Source organism: Ambystoma mexicanum, chromosome 4p, assembly GCF_040938575.1.
Source record: "Ambystoma mexicanum isolate Mex_15411 chromosome 4p, UKY_AmexF1_1, whole genome shotgun sequence".
NCBI classification, from domain to species: Eukaryota; Metazoa; Chordata; class Amphibia; order Caudata; family Ambystomatidae; genus Ambystoma; species Ambystoma mexicanum.
The window spans coordinates 384,753,580-384,771,107 of record NC_090927.1 but is presented as its reverse complement, the minus strand read 5'-3'; the positions used below and the strand labels follow the sequence as shown (position 1 = coordinate 384,771,107).

Below are 17,528 nucleotides of genomic sequence, written 5' to 3'. Positions count from 1 at the left end.
CGCCCCGAAGCATTTTCAAACCAATTAGTCCACGCTATAAGAAGACCCAGACACTTTAGAGCACAGTCCCCTGTGATTTACTTCCTGGTATTCATAGAGTATTTGACCGAAACATACCCTCAACTCGAACACAGTGCATACCCCGTCCTGCCCACATTACGAAACCCCATCCTTACATAAAAATATGGGAGGAAATCTTTGCATGGGCACTTAGTTCGTAGAGCTTAAATAATACTCACAATTACTAAACAAAATAACACTTTCTTACAAATTGCAGGCAGGAAATGTTATCTTTTCAGCTGCTCAGAAAATGAGCAAAGTGGTTATGATAGATACAATAAAAATGGTAATGACCATCGTGTGGTTCCCATTATCCACTGGGCTCTTGGGTACTGTTTTCGGGCAGCTATATTTTCCTATGCATGCCACCACTATGTCCCTTACTAAAACTCAACCGACCCAAGCAGCAAGGACAACCATGTCATGTGGAAGAAAAGACACTGCTGATAAGGTAAGGAGAGGTAAGCGTAGTGTTGGCACAGAGATGGAGGGAGTTGACATGTATCTCACAGCACACGTAACAAATAACATGTGGTACCCGCACATGTCCATAATTGGCAAAGATACGACCAGGCAGAGCTGTTATGTCTGCTCTTTAATCCCCTATGGCATGAGTGCCTCCAGAACCTTTGTAGCAACAGAAATACCTGCAGCAAGAGCGCAATGCTTGATGTATCTAGCGTTCTTCCAAACACAAGGAAGGTTTCAAGGGAAAAGGGCAACATTAAGGTGGATGTCCAAGGGGACATTTCCATAAGAAGACAACTATATTAAGACATTAACCATGTTAACCAATTACTGGCAGCTCAGTGAGGCGTTGCGATACATAACTGAAGGGCCAGAGAAAGGAGAAACAAAGACAATCACACTCCAGTGCTTTCCATGCCCATGGACAAGAGTAAAGGAAATGGGAGGAGAGCCTGGTTGCTGGGAAAGGCCACAGATAATGATCTATGGAAGAGTATATAGTAATGATGGATGGGAAGATACAGTAGTAGGAAGTAAAGAACTAACTCTAGCAAAATCTGCAGTAAATAAGGTACAAGAAGAAAATGACCAATACCTCAAGGAATGGGACAGAAGCGGAAACTTAGTGACATAGTGGATAATGAAGCTGGGCCACTGCCTATAATTCCATTGAAGACACCAGCTCTGTGTTATCAACACAACAGTGATGAAGAAGTAAGGTAGGGTGCAAAAGAATAGAGAAAATAGCGGAAATGGGTGCAAGAACGGCAGTGCTGATGGACCACTATTGGGCTTGCAGATCCAAAGCATATGACAAGGTGCCACCAAACTGTGGAGGAATATGCTCCCTTGCACACGTCAACATGCCCACATTGGTGGTATCTAAGGACGACATGAAGCTTGATGACTTTCCAAAAATGGAAAACAACAAGAGAAAGAAGAGATCACTGCATACTGTACCATCTGTCCAAACAGACAACTCTGACACAAAGAAGAGACTGGGCAGAGTGAAGAGAGGGGGAGAAACTACTTCCCAGGAAAATCAGAAGCAGCAGTAGACGAAATATTGGCATCACACAGACTGTTAAGCAGAACACAAATGTTCTTTACATCACTAATCGCTGGAGTACAGACATACGCAAAAGCCAAATGGTTACATTTCACTCGCTCGGAGTTGATGGCAACTATAAACTCAATGGTGAATGGGTTCAACGCCATAAAAGAAGAGCTCAGAGCGATAAGGTTGGTGGTGTTCCAGAATAGATGAGTTCTGGATCTCCTCACAGCTATGGAAGGAGGAGTTTGCGCAAAGATAGGAAGTTCCTGTTGCACATTCATACCCACCAACGATGAAGATAACAGAACTCTCTCAGACGCAGTTACACAATTGGCCCAGATACACTCAAAGATGGAATACGAGGCAAGAGGAAGAGCTGGCTGGCATATCTCTGTTCATGGATCCACCCTGGCTGGCTGATGGATTGAAGGTGGACGATGGAGCCCTAGCACTGGGTGCACCATCCCTGTGTGGGTCAAGATATGTATTGGTAGGTGCAAGAAGACGGCAGAAGAAGCGAAAGGGATGCAAGTGCTCATGGAGATGGAAACTGGGGGAGCAATGGATGATCTAGTGAAGAAAAGAAAAAGACTAAGAAAAGATAGCAGAATCCAACCTATTTCCGCCTGGAACAAAGGTAGACAACCCAAAGAAGTACATGGGGAAATGGGTTTGGTGCAAACCTGGAGGTGGGTGCGTCTACAAGTACTGGTCATTTGATGATCATGTCAACTACTATGGACAGCTTGCAGGGATAAGAAAGGTGTGGCGGTTGGTAGATGGAGGAGATTGTGGTGGTGTGGTCGACAAGTCAACCAGATGGAGGACTGAAGAGGGGAGGTTCAACTATGCCTCCATCCCGGAAGACACTCCAATCAAAAGAAGAATCAAAGACAATATGGCCGCTGATCGTACAAGCTCGCACCAATCCCCACTGCACCCACTATGGACAAGTTCCATGAGAAATACCCTCTCAGTCGACCCTACAACTCAGGAGCTGTGCGAACATTACCCAAAGAGGATGAAGACGCACAAGACGGAACCAGAGACAACTTTATGGACAGAATCGACTAAAGCACTGAGAAGCCATGCCTCAAGTCGTTAGGGACCACACAACACAGCAGCGTCAGACATGAAGCACACGTGCAATTCGCACATTCCGGACACCCACACACCCGAATACACAAACACATGCGTACAGTTCTATGAGATAGAGGACAGTGACATGCACATACTGTGCACATTTATTACTTTGCCATTAGCTTATCGCAGCGACGCAGAAACCGCCAGAAGCAACAAGATCATGTGTACACGCTTGCAGATGCTTACATGCAAATAACCCTATGGAATGGCAGGAGCACTCAAGGCACCTGACAAAACCATAACACACTAACCCACGGATACTATACAGAAGGCGCACAGGAGAAATCAGACCTTGGATTAGGAAATCATAGCAGGCCATAACTGTCTCAGAGAACCTGAAGCCACGCTGAGTGCTGTGCAAGCTGAACTACCGCATGGAGGACGAGGCCACTGCCAAGGTTTGGATGTTGCAAAGTGACATTCTTTACCCTGAACCGAAGTAACACTGGCAGCAGAGAAGCATCATTCTTTTTAAATGCCGAATAATTCAGAGCTCTACAGCTCACAAACACGGTCTCTGGACACGTGACCCAGCCAAGTTGATAGTGGGCCAAGAATTGGCAGCTGGGAAGAAGCAACCGTCTCACGGACCAGACAATGGTCGCAACCAAGTTGTTGCGCTCGAGCTACAGTTATGTGCTGGGAAAGGAGTACTCTCACGGCAATGATGGTCTACACATGGTTGTAACACAGACACACAGTTGCACATAGCACGGTGAACAGGTGCAGTCCGAGCTGGGAATTGACTTTTGTCCCAGGCCTAGGGGTTCTCAGCTCAGCCAATCATAATTTATGTCCCTAGGTGTGGGGTAGCTGGGGACCTCGACCGATCATTAGGTCCACATACTGTAACCATTATTAAGTTACAGTTTTCGGGGATGGTCCAGGCCCGACACCTGACATAGTAACATCCAATCCACTAACTTCTATAAGGACTACTTTAGGGGAACTACCACTCAATAGCCAACCCGGAGTGGTTTCTGGAGAGGGGGCCCACAGTATAACACACTTGTGACGTAATGGTCCATCAAAACTGGCCTGGCAGTTAGAGTTCGAGCTGTGCCTGGATTAGCCTCAGTGCCTTTCATCCCTGTTGCTTTGTTGGCTGAAATAAACCTGAGTTGAACTTGCTACTTGGCTGGACTTCGGTTTCTTTTGGAAAGGAGTTAGGCCTTCCATGAGTTAGGCATCCGCAGACTCCTAGCAACCCACCCTGCTTGCCTAGGAGACTATTCTTACAATGTGGATAAAAACGCAGTAAAAAGGATCAGAATAATGATGTTGTTGTAAAAGAAATGATGACCATTATGCTAATGACGGCAGTGACGTCGCAGATCGAATATGCATGATGTCACCGCTGCTACATAAACCCCAAAATGGCAGCCACATGAAACACCACGTGGCCCACAAGGCCTGAATCCTGACCAGACATCCCTCTCTCTAATATTTTCAAGAAGGAAACTTAAAAAAGGTAGAAGTTCGTACTAAAATTCTGAACCAGCAAATGTAAACATCTTGATCTAGTTAAGTGAACTGAATCCTATACTTAAGGAGTTATTATGACTTTGTAGATGCAGACCACAATAGGAACCACTCTCAAAAGCCTCTTTCTTTCTCACCTTTTTCTCCTTGCTTGTGTTCTTCCGGGATGAGGCTTCTTTCTTTTTCACCGACCGTGACTTGTACAGGCTGGAAGGCGAGTCCTCGGGTTCTAGCGTGGAAGCCGGCTGCCAAGCCGGTAGCGTTCGAATTCCAGGAACTAATGTCAATGAATCCAGGAAGGAAGGTAGCAGAAGGTAAGGAATGGAAGGGAGAGGGTTCCAGGAACAAAGAAGGAAGATAGAATTACACGCCAATGCAGAGAGCGAACTAGAACAAAGTCTAGTAACTCGTATGGGTAGAGTTGAGACGCACGGAGCCGCGGGGGCGTGCCAGTTTTCTAGGAAGCTGGCGACTGCACGCAAAAGCTAGACTGCAACGGTTCTGACTTGTCGGCCATCTTGGCTGAATTGCAGTGTTTATGCCGTGGTGTATCATGGACCATGAAGTCCAGAAGGGTCGAATCCGGCTACTCATGACAACCACCTAAAGATTGATGAGCTACCCAATGAATGATGGAACACTACTCTAACACATGCAGCTCGTAACTATAGAAGGAAACAAGGGGTGAGACCCATTTTCAATTTACTAACTTTGATGGTAGGGCGCTAGCCGTAAATTTATCACTGATGATATATGTGGATTAATGCTTTGTGATTGCACCCATATCGGGATAGTAAAGGCTGACAGTGGATAACAGCCATTTGCAATCAGAGAATGAGTAGGGTGGGCGTCATGGAAGACTATTATTAATTTAAAACAAATTTTAAAAAAACTGGGTAATATGGTGTATGTTGGCACTCAACACTATGCTATCAGGTGCTAACTAATAAGTAAGGGATACAGCATGTAGGGAATTCTAACCCACCAATACTCATTTGAGACACAAGTATGCCCAAGATGAACGTGGGTGCGGGTGAGCAACTACTCTCCTTAACACTTGCCATGTCAACTTTGGACTATTGTGATGGCCACAAGGTGGGGTGATGGCACCATGTGATATTGAAGAGATACTGTTGAATTATTCAACCAAGCTTATATATTTTAACACATCTTTATATATTTTTGTTCTACTTTGTGATCTCTATTTAATCTTTTATTTCGCCATTAATACCTCATTTTCTCCATTTCTGTCTTAGTAGGTGTTCAAAAATGTTTCTGTATAATTACTATAATTTTAATGTGTTGTAATATATCAATGGTGGTCATGGTTTGGTTGCTACTGATATCTCCTCTTGTTTCACTTGTTTGGTTTTGTGAATTTGTTTTCATTGATTTTGTATGTTATTGATCATAACCACGGATGTTATGGTAATTTTGAATAAGTAGAGCCCATTGACAGCCTTGAAAATGACCAGTGGTCAAAACATGTGTCGGCTGTGTGCAACTTATAAACATTGGTTTAATATAACCAGAGAATATCCAATTGAATTGTGTTTTATGCTGGAGATAAGCGCAATACTCTACACTACAGCTGTTGCCGGTTTACAGTCAACAGAGAAAAACGTATACCTATAATGTTGGGTCTTAAATTCACTTTAACAATAACAAAAAAAAATAGCAACATACAGCCAATTACATTTTTGGATTTCAAATAATATAACATTAAACACTTTCAAACTAAATCTTCTAGAAATGACCTACAGATTTACCTTATAATTTCTTCTCTATTTCCATGGCGATCCCGTTCAGAGTTGATCTTCTCCCTTAAGCGATTAATTTCTGTGTCAAGACTCTTTGCAGTTCTATTGGCTTCAATCCGTTGTGGGCAGATTTGCTTGGCCTGTGCAATCTTTTCCTGAAGATAAAATTCAAGTGTTATTTTGTTACTTACAAAAAGACAGGGAGGAAAGTCTTTGTTACTTACCTGTAACTGTATTTCTACAGCATTGGTATCTTTTATAGATTCACATGATTGAATAGTCCCCGTCAGACTGCGAATCCTCGGTAATTGAAAAAAACAATCTATATATATAAAAATCAAAATGTGTGTTTGTGGAGGGATTTGTGCAAACTGTTGTTCCTTAAGCAATTCCACACAGTTTCACCAATCTGCACCAAGGTTTGCATAGTTACCTGTTAGGACCCTTCGGACATTACTGGCTAGATGACATTGGGACACCCCACCTATTCTTGAATTTCAGCAAAAAGCAACATTTATTTGTGGGTTTGTGGCTTGGCGAAGCATTGTTTCTTATACAAATCCAAACCGTTTCCCCAATGTGCACCACAATTTGCATAGTTTCCTGTTGGACCCTCCGGACATTACTAGCTACAGGACTTTGAAAACCCCACCTTTTTCCGCAGATTTCAGCACCTTGACACATGAAACAGTTGCCTGAAATCGGTGAAATATCGATGTGGTTGTAGAAGGACTGGTCCCGGCAGGATGACCAAAACTCACAGTACAGGCCCTACCATGCACGGTTTCTAAGATATTTGCACTGCAACAAACTACAATGCTACAGGTGGGGAGGTGGGGCACAGAACGTCCCAGTAGGGAGCAGCAAACTAACTCTAGCCTCCCCACAATGTCTGCGCCTGGGTATGCCTGCCAGCCAGCCACACACGCTCATTCTCGGTGCAGTTTACTTCAGGATACAAAGCATATCAAGCGATAAGCAAGTCGGAACAACGACCTACAGGATCAGTGTTATGTCTTTCTACAGAACACGTTTGGAGAACGGGTACTTCTGATATATATACATATATATATTTCCATTAAAAAAAGCAATACAGAACGCCTATTAGGCCTGTGAAGACATTCAGTTGTGTAGTTCCTCCACCTCATTTTGGTCCTTATGACCGCAACCAATGAGGTGGCAGGGCTTGAACTACACCCCAGGGAGCCTTTTTCAGATTTTGAGTTGTAGTGACTGTAGGATGACAGACTGGCTACGGAGCAGCCCCTCCCCCCCAGCGGAGGAGTGTGGGCCCATGTGGATCTATGAATGCTGGAGAAATACAGTTACAGGTAAGTAACAAGACTTCCATAGCATTGAATCTTTGATAGTTTAACATGTTTGAATAGAATACCATGCAGTGAAGCATACTGTGCCAATAGCGACATATTTGAGGCTATACCTCCACATAAAGGAGCATTTAACATTAGATATGCTAAGTAACCAAATGACGGGAAGGAGGGTTACACAGGCTGCTCCTACCTTACGCAAATGGGTGTTGGAAGACAGCCTGTCTGACTGCCGATTCCCTTCTGGTGTCTTCCACCAAGCAGTGATGCTTGGTAAAAGTATGGAGCGTGCTCCAGGTGGCCGTTCTATATATGTCCTTTATGGCCACTCCTGCTTGAAACGCTTTTGACGTTGCTCTCCCTCTGGTGGAGTGTGCAGTCGGTAAGGAGCGGGTCGCCTCTTGATTGGTGGCAGTGGCTGATGCAATTTGCTACCCAGCTTGAGAGGCCCTGCTTTGAGATGCATTGTCCTCTGTTGCGATCTGAGAATCCCACGAAGAGTCTTGTAGAAGAAGGAACAAGACACTTACCTGTAACTGTTGTTCACCAGCAAGGGTCTGGCATGGATTCACATGCTCATGAATATTCCCAGTCGTCAGGCCGGGAATCCGCCGTAAAAGAAAAAACAGTTTCACTTTCGTTTACAAACTGTCTTTCTCCTATAAACCAATCACTGAGCTCTGGGTCATACTGCCCCAGCCAATGACTGCCCTCTCCCTAAGCCCCTTCTCTGGCAGCCATCTTCAGATCTTGTAGCACGTAAAGTGGCAGTATGACCAAGAAGAGCCACAGAGGGGCAGGAGGGAGGGTTTGCATGAATCCATGCCATACCCATTAGTTACTCACCGTAGTGACTAACGCACTCTTAGTGCATAGTCCCCTTTCCTCCATACTGCATGCGATTACAACTGAATGTAGCACTAGGGTGGAGAGGAGACCCTCCTTAAGAAAACAGATGTCTTCGAATCGCCTGTCCGAAAGCTGTGTCTGTCTTAGAGCTGGCGTCCAAACAGTAATGCTTACAGAAAGCCACAGGGGTGGCCCAGGTGGCCGCCCTGCTGATGACCTGCCACAGGATCTGCCGTTGGAATGAGATGGCCGTGGCCTTGGCCCTGACCGCATGGGCGTGCATGTTAGCTGGAAGTGGCTTGTGCTGCCCCTCATAGGTCTCCTTCATGGCCAAAACCATCCACCATGCAATCGAGGCCTTCGATTCCTGATACACGGGCCTTGACCCCCAAAGGTGACAAACAGTGCGTTGGACTTGCGGAAGCCCTTGGTCCTGTCCAGACAGATTTTCAGAAAGCGTCCGACATCCAGACAGTGCAAAACCTTCTGAGCCTCGTCCTTTGGGTCGGTAAAAAAGGTAGGCAATACTATTAGCTCGTTTAGATGGAACGCATAGGGTACCTTAGGTAGGAATGCAGGATGTGTCCTCAGGAACACCTTATCCTTGTGAAAGGTAGTACAGGGCTCTAAAGCCGCCATAGCCTGGATCTAGCTTACTCTGCGACCCACTAACTGGGCTGTTTTAATGGAGTCCAGCCTGATGTCCGCAGACGCCATTGGTTCGAACGGCTTGTCAAGGCGCCCAACACGACATTGAGGTTTCACACAGGGGGTGGTTTTTTTGATGGGTGGTTAGAGTCTGGAGAGGCCCGTCAAATGTCTCTTTATATATGTCTCTTTATATCGAAACTGGACAATAGCTTTTGCCCTCCAACGTGACCAAGAACGTGGCGAGGAGATGTTGTCCTTGATAAGATCTCAGAACACCAGAGACATTTGGAGAATTCTAAACATGGACCAGACAAATCAAGCTGTAATCATGGCTAACGGAATACCCGAGGCGACTTGGGTAGCGTACTTTGGAAACGTCTTCTCATCCACTAGCACCACTTTGGGGGTTGAGAAAAACAATGAAAACGTACGCTGGGACATTGTAGAAACTGTGAAGACCATAAGTGGCGCCATATCAAAGTTAAAAAATTCCCGAGCAGCTGGCCCAGATGGTATATCGAACATCATGCTTAAACAACATCCTCAAGCATGGGCCAAGTTCATAGCCGATCTATTCGTGACAATAGCCTCCTCCAGGACAATTCCGTCATCCTGGCTGGAGGCCATTATTGTCCCGATCTACAAAAAAGGCAGCAGAGACGTACCTGCCAACTATCGTCCCATCGCGTTATTGGATACCATCGGGAAAGTATTTGCCTCGTTCTTACAAGAAAAGATCTCAGCTTGGGCATCCTGCTGCGGATTAAACGATGTACGACAAACTGGTTTTACAAAGGGAGTAGGAACTGAAAACAACCTTGCTATACTTAATCTACTAAAGTTGGAAGCTTTGAGAAGTAAGAGAAAATTGTTCTTTGCATTCATAGACATGCAACAAGCTTTTGACGGAATCAACCGAGAAAAACTTTGGGGAAAACTGAAAAAATGGAACTGTCCTCCAAACATACTAAATCCCATAAAAGCCTTACATGAATCTACATCAGTAAGAATAAGGTTGAACGAAAGTGGTGTTCTTTCTGAAGCCATTCCAACGAAAAAGGGAGTGAAGCAAGGCTGCCCTCTAGCAGCGGTACTTTTCAAATTATACATTGCAGATGTGTCAGATACACTAACAAATACTCACTGCTTTCCACCTAAACTTAATGGCAATCCGGTAAGCTACTTGATCTACGCCGACGACTTCGTCCTAGTCGACAAAACGCAAATAGGACTACAGAGGCTACTAAATACATTGAACACCTACATGATGGACAATGACTTAAAAATCAATGTTGACAAAACAAAAATTCTGAAATTAGGCCATGGCGAGGGCCATAAAAATAAGAACTTCAAATGGAATTTAAACAACGTCCTGATTGAGGAAGTGACCTCAATTCGATACTTGGGTATTCCATTCTCTATGTCAATAAGAGAATGGAGCTGGGTGTCCGAACTCGAAAAAAGAATAAAAACATTGTCCCTACAAGGTGCAAAGATACACTCGCAATTTGGAAAATTCTCCCTGATTCCAGTACGAACCTTCTACCAACAAAAGGTGATACCATCCTTGACGTTTGGGGCAGAGACAGGCTGGAACATCGATTTTAAGATCTGGTCTAAATTTGAGGGTTTATTCTGGCGCCGGGTGCTAAGATTACCTAAATACCTGTCAGTATCAGTAATCCGCTATGAATTAGGACTCGAACCAATGTATGGAGCCGTCATTTGGAAATCAATGACTTTATTACGAAAGATGTCGTCAGAGAAGGTTGAGCCAGCATTCAAACTGTTCATCTTACAAAAAAACTCAAAATCAAATACCTTACAAGAAGTATGGGCCAAAAAAGTAAAATCAATCATGCAAGCCGCAAACATCAATATGGAGATGCTAATAGAACGACCTCAAAACGCAAAAAAAAAATTGAGACGTCAGCTCTGGATTGACAACACGGGAAAACTCAATGAACTAAAGACCGCCATAGACCTGAGCATGATTCCGAACAAATTAGACTGCTTACCGAAATACCTGAGCACATTTCCGTCTCGTCATCACAGAGATAGTTTTTTGCGTTTAAGAACAAACCTCCATAAAACTAGACAAATGTGCTTTCTCCGACACATCGACAACGTAAAAGACCCTTCATGCAGGTTTTGTGGAATTCACCCAGAATCGCTAAAACATCTACTGACTGATTGTCACTCACTGAAGGACGCAAGGTCTCTCCACCTATTTAAGTTCGCCCCTCAAACCGATTGCATGGAAGAATTGTGGTTGAAAATTTTAAGTGGGACCTCAGTTCACTTGACTTGTGCAGCCATAAACTTTCTGGAGCAAATCATGAAATCATGAAACCATGAAATTATGAAATTAGCGAGTTGCCAAACTCTTGTCGTCAACTCTATTGCAAAAGTGAAGTGACTGAGGAAGAAAGTTGGAAAAAATTGTAATAAAAGTTTGTAAGAAACTAGAAATTACAAAAAAAAAAAAAAAATAAAATGTCTCTTGACTATCGGGTTGGAAGAGAAGACCTCCTCTGAATTTCTGTAGTCCCCTATGGCCGCCAAATGTGTCCACCTGCATGCCTGAGCCAGCCAGGTGAGCAGAAAAGGAGAGTACATCATCAACGCGCACGTAAGGGAGGTCAATGTCAGAGTACACACAGTGACAGAACCTAGTCCAATTACTCTTGTACTGGCTCCTAGTAGCCTTGCTCCTAGCACCCTGAACATCTCTAGGTTAGCCTGCGATAGGCTGAGGTGTTTCAGCGTGATCTGCTCAGGAACCACGCTGAGAGGGCTAATTTCTGTGGCACATGGTGGATGACTGCCTCCCTGCTGCGCCAGAAGATGGGCGGGGCCTGTCGGAAGGTGAATGGGTGGCCGGTCCGAGAGGCTGAGAAGCTCTGAGAACCAGTCTCGCCGGCCACCATGAAGCTATCAGAATGATGCTGAGGTGACAAGATTCCTTTATTTTGCAGATCACCCTGTGGACCAGGGGTGTGGGCGGGCAGGCATATGCTGTCATGCCATTCCACTGAATCTGGAATGTGTCGCCCAGGGAGCTGGGGCCCTGTTCCTGCCAGGATGCAAACTGCTGGCACTTCTTGCTGTCCCAGGAGGCAAAAAGGTCCACCTGAGGATGTCCCCATCTGCTGAAGATCTGCAGCAGCACCTGGTCGTTCAATTGCCACTTGTAATTGGCCGCTCCCAGTCTGCTGAGCCTGTCTGCCTCCAAGTTGGGCTCCCCATGAAGGTGGACAGCCGTGAGGTAGATGATCTTCTCCAGGGCCGATTTCAACATGCTGACAGCTAGGCTGCACTGTGGAGGGGACCTGGTACCCCCCGCTTGTTGACATAGTACATGCTGGTGGAGTTGTCGGTTTGGATGACGACAACCTTGCCCCTGATGAGCGGGAGGAAGCCTCTGAGCACTAGCCAGATGGCCCTCAGCTCCAGCCAGCTGATATGGGACTCCTGCCAGGTCCAGATTCCATTGACACTGGCTGCCCAGAGTGACCCCACAGCCCTTGAGTGAGGAGTCCATGGTGATGGTGACCTGCGGGGCCGGCTGCCACAAAGGCTTGCCCGTCCGCAGGTGGCAGTCCCTGGACCACCATGTGAGGTCCGAGTGGAGAGAAGGAGGAACGTTGACATGCTCCGCTCCTGAATCCATGACGCTGCGAAGTGCAGCTGTAATCTCCTCATCTTGAGTCTCATGTGGGGTATGGCCAGCAGGACCGCTGCCATGAGACCTAAAAAATGCTGGTACAACCAGGCTGATGTCTCTTCTCGGGTGAGGAAGAAAGTAGTAGCCCTCTTGATGGCCATGATCTTGTCCTCCAAGGGTAACACTCTCCCAGAACTTGTGTCCCAGATGAGGCCCCGGAACCTTCTGCATAGGCTTCAGCTGAGACTTCTTGAGGTTGAGCGAAAATCCCAGATCGTGGAATGTGCTCATGAGGGCAGAGGAAAAGTGGTGCACCGCCTCTGGAGATTTTGCCCTGACGAGCCAGTCGCCCAGGTACGGGTATAGATGGTGGCCCCAAGAAGGGCAGCCACTGCATTCATGAGTCTGGTAAACACCCTGGGAGCCGAGATGAGGCGGAAGGGTAGCACCTTGTATTGGAAATGGCAGACCATGATCCTGTACCGCAGGAAGGAACGATGCGGCTGCCAAATTGGGACGTGTAGATAAGCGTCCTTCAGATCCAGGGAGCACACCTAGTCTCCCCTGCACAATGCCTCCGCTTTTGAGTGCTGGTGTAACCATCTTCAGTTTTTGAAGAGGGAGGGAGAGGTTGAGGGTGGAAAGGTCCAACACAACTCTCAGGCCAGCCTGGTTCTTCTTCTGTATGGTGAAAATCCTTGAGTAGAAGCCCAAGCCTCGCTGAGAGGCTGGAACTTCTTCCACTACCTGGCTCCCGACGAGTGACCGAATCTACGCCAACAGAGTTGCTGTCCCAATCTGTGGGAGTGGAGGAAAGGAGGGAGGCGAGGAAGGGATTGGTAAGCGGTACCCCGTGGATCCTACAGAGAGGATACAGGGGTCAGCGAACTTCTGATGCCAAAACTGTGCGTGAAGGGCAAGCCTGCCCCCACACCGGAGACACGTGGACCCGAAAGGGTGCGTCATGCCTTCTTTCCCTCTGAGGCTGTCGCAGAGCAGGGGGACTGAAAAAAGCCCTTACCCCGCCTCCCTTTTGTTGTTTACACCTGTGTTGGCTCGGTGAACGGTCAGGCTGCCTAGACCTACGTTCTTGGAAACCGTGGACCATCTGAACGTCCGCCCCTTGTCAATGCGCTGATGTGACTGGGTGTACGCCTTCGGCGTGGCCTTCGTAAAGATAAAGACTTTGCAGTTTGCAAACTTTTATTCTTTTTATCTAGCTCCTCATCGGTGGCAGAGTCAAAGAGGTCGCCACCCTTGAATGGAATGTCAAATATGCGTTCCTGGACGTCAGGGTTGAATTTAGTAGTCTAAAGGCAGGCAGTCCTCATGTCCGTGGCGATGCATATGGACCAGCCAGAGGTGTCTATGTGGGCCATGGTGGACTCCATGATGTCTTGCGCCACCATTTTAGCCTCTGCCAGACCCGTCTTGAAGCATGACTGGCTCTGCACCAGAAGCTCTGGAAGGAAGTCAGCTATTTCCCGCCAAAGCCTCTGGTTAACTGCTGCCAGCATGGCATCCGCATTGGCTTGACAAAGATGCAGCGAAGCATTGGAATAAAAGCTTCTTCCTGTACGCCTCCAAGATATTAGCCGCCTTGCCTAGCAGCACCGAGGAGGAGGTGGCCGAGGACAACAGAGGCTCTGAGTAGAGGGATGCTGCAGCAATCACCGAAGTGTGTGCTTGAGGGTGGCCCGACAGAAAGAGTGTATCCCTCCATTTGCCTATATTTGGCATCCAGCCATCAACTGACCGGCTGGACCGAGTGGGGTTTGAGCCACCCCTTCTTGGCCAAGGCGACTACGTCCTTCTGCATCGGAATCTCCGTTCTAGCCGTGGGGCGTAGAGTAAGGACTTCGGCAAGTACTCCTGCTTCTGGTTGTTCGAATTCGGGTTGAGGAAGGCCCAAGTACTCTGCCAGCCCTGCAAGTCGTTTGTGGAAGGCATTAGCTGACGATGGTGTGTTGGGGTTCTTCTTCCTCATTTGTGTCCACCTGTGCGTCTGGCTGATCTGGCGTGGGTGGAGGGTTACTAGGCGCCGAGGGCTGAGGTGTGGAGACCGGAGCCAGAGGCTGCAGCGGAGGGCTGGTATGGAACCGCCTGAACTGTGGGAGGCAGGGGAGCCAGAATCGAAGGAGCCGGTGTGGGCAGCAGGGGCTGCACCGGGGCCTGCGTGGTTGGAGCCATAGGAGGAATAACTATGGGCGTGGGCGGCAGGGCCAGAGGGAGCATGTCCCTGCTTACATCCTTGAGGATGGCACCCATCTGAGGAGATCTCATAAGTGTAAGGAACTTTTCAAAGAACCTGTCCTCTCAGGCCGGTTGGGTGGCAGGTGATATTGACGGGATTGCGGGCAGCTGCTGGTGCCAGTGCGTATTCTGCCTAGTTGGTTGCAGAGGAAATCTGCCCTGCGTTGCTGATGGATAAGCTGTAGGCCACGTACCTGGTTGACACCAGTCCCACTGGAAAACTCTTTCTCTGACCTGCTCCGTTCCTTGGGCGGTATCGGCCGAGCGGCCATCTTGTTTGGCACATCGGCCATCTTGTCGAGCTGCATGCCACGTGTCGAAGTCGTGGTGATTGGCTCTCTGGGCCCGGCCTCCTCCAAGACTCATGACGGTGGTGCATGAGACCTACCCTACAAACTCAGGCCGAGACCTGGATGGCGTGTCGCCCTCGGCATAATCGCTGGTAGTGCTGCGTGCATGCGCCCCCTCTGCCATGTTACCAGTACAAGGGCGTAGCCCCTCGGGTGTAGACCCGGTAAAAGAAACTTGTGGTCCCGCAGCACTGTCTCCGGAAGGATCTACGGACCCCTTGGCCTATCGGCCGGTAGCTGAACTAGCCTCGGTACTCGTGCTGGTCAGAGAACTTGAGAGGTTCCTCCCGCTCGGACATTTCCTTGTGAAGGAGTCACCCTTACAGGGTGCACTGGAAAAGAGCAGCCCTCCATTGGGACTTGACATATGTCTGACGAAGTCCTTCAAGTCCTCTAGAGGCGACTTCTCGAAGAGGTCCCTCCACCTAGCTAGTCTGTTTTTCAGACCATGTGAAGAAAGTGCGTCACACGCGGTACAACCCTCCCATCCGTGGTCGGGGCCAAGGCAGCGGAGGCAAAGAGCCTGGGGATCTAATGTACGCAGAGCCCCGTACAGGCTGGACACCTGCTGAAGCCTGCTAAAGTTGACACGTGCCGGGGAGGAGCATGGCGCCAGAGGACACAGTGCCTGATTGATAAAAGAAGAGAAAAAGACATAAGAAAGTATTCGGGGAAGAGCCTGTGGTATTACATGGCCGAAGCCAAACCCAGGAGTGCGGTTCAAATCGGCCTGTTACCGTCGACACGGAAAAGGGGACTGAGGAGTGGCGCCAGTGGGCAGAGTCAGGGGAGTGCATGTTCCCAGGGACGCACCCCCGCGCGCCTCTAAATTTAAAGGGGAAGAAGGTTGTTTCTGGTGAAAAAGGTCCCATCTGAAGTCCCTAGCAAGGGACGTGCGTGCAGTATGGAGGAAAGGGGACGGGACGTAAGATTACAACAGTTACAGGTAAGTAACTTGTTCATTCTCCAGCATGTGGTCTGGCATGTCTTGGGAGGATAGCTCAGATGCAACGTTCTCACCTTGGAAACAAGACGACACGGAGCACCACAGGTTCGATCCCTGGGTCTGCGCTTAGAAACCTCTGGGTATTAAGCGCGTTATAAATGACCTATCATATCATATCATGGATTCACATGCTCATGAATAAAGAAAACATAGCAGTACATACATACACAAGCACGGGAGGTGGCAAGGCTCAAGAGAAGCAATTACCCTTACCTCCTCACCAGCCTCACCTTCAAGTGAACAGGTTGCGTAGCACTGCTTGGCCGACTCTGGACTCCTCCCTGGAATACCTGTTGACGCAGTAGAATTTTGTGAAGGTGTGTGTAGACCTCCACATAGCAGCCCTGCAGATGTCCAGCAGGGGCACACCAGACAGGAACAACGTCGTAGCAGCGATCGCTCTGGTAGAGTGGGCTCTCGGACGGCTAGGCAGCGGTAGGTTTGCCAAACGGTGACAATAAGGGATGCAGCCGGAGAGCCACCTGTAGATGGAAGCCTTGGACAAGGCCTTCCCATGGTTCACAGGACCAAAGTTCACAAAAAGCTGAGAAGTCTTCCGGAAACTCTGTGCGGGCCACACAAAGCTTCAGCGCTCGAGCCACATCCAGCAAGTGCAAAGTCCTTTCATTCCGCGACAAAGGTGTCAGAAAAAACACAGGTAACACCAAGGGCTCGTTGAGATGAAATTCCGACTGAACCTTGGGCATGAAGGAAGGGTGCGTCCGCAGCACCAACCTTGTCTCGTGGAAAGTCAAGTAAGGCCACTTGCAGGACAGGGCCTGGATTTCACCTACTCTCCTGGCAGCGGTGATGGCCACGAGGAAAGCAGTCTTCCAAGACAGGAACTTGAGCGGAGCTTGATGCATCAGCTTGAATGGGACCCCCATGAGCGTAGTCAGCACCACATTGAGTTCCCACGCCGCAGCAGGTTCCTTCACCGGCGGGAACGAACGGAACAGTCCTCTGATGAACTCCTTCACTAGATGGTGCGACCAAAGAGAAGACCGTCCCGGGGACATGGCGATAGCCGCCAGATGCACCTTGATGGAGGCATGCACCAGCCCCGACTTGGTCAACGACAAGTACGGAAGCACCTGGGGGGCCGTGACCCTCTGAGGGTTAATCTTCTGTGACCGGCACCAAGTCGCAAAACGCTTCCCTTTGTGTCTGTAGCACTTCAGAGTCGACGATGCCCTGGCCTTGGCGAGGACCTCCCTGCAGTCCGCAGGCAGCTCGTAACCACCAAACTCTAATATTTCAGGAGCGAGGCCTTCAGGTTCAGTGATCCTGGGTCGTGGTGCAGGATTGCACACCCTTCCCTGGCGAGAACATCCGCGACCACTGGTAGCTTGACTGGAGGCGACGCAGATATGCCGAGAAGGTCCGGGTACCAGATTTGCCTCTGCCACGCTGGCGCGACGAGGATCATCCTGCACTGGTACCGTCTGAGTTGA

General features: G+C 48.2%; 1 protein-coding gene across 2 annotated transcripts in view; it reads right to left on the bottom strand.

Annotated features, from left to right (window-relative positions):
- The window catches only part of SMC6 (structural maintenance of chromosomes 6), a 2,412,589-nt gene that overhangs the window by 533,780 nt on the left and 1,861,281 nt on the right, over positions 1-17,528 (bottom strand). For both annotated transcript variants that reach the window (XM_069605927.1, XM_069605928.1), the window contains one exon: positions 5,980-6,125. In XM_069605927.1, coding sequence (XP_069462028.1) covers positions 5,980-6,125 — 146 coding nt within the window. The remainder of the gene's footprint in view (positions 1-5,979; positions 6,126-17,528) is intronic.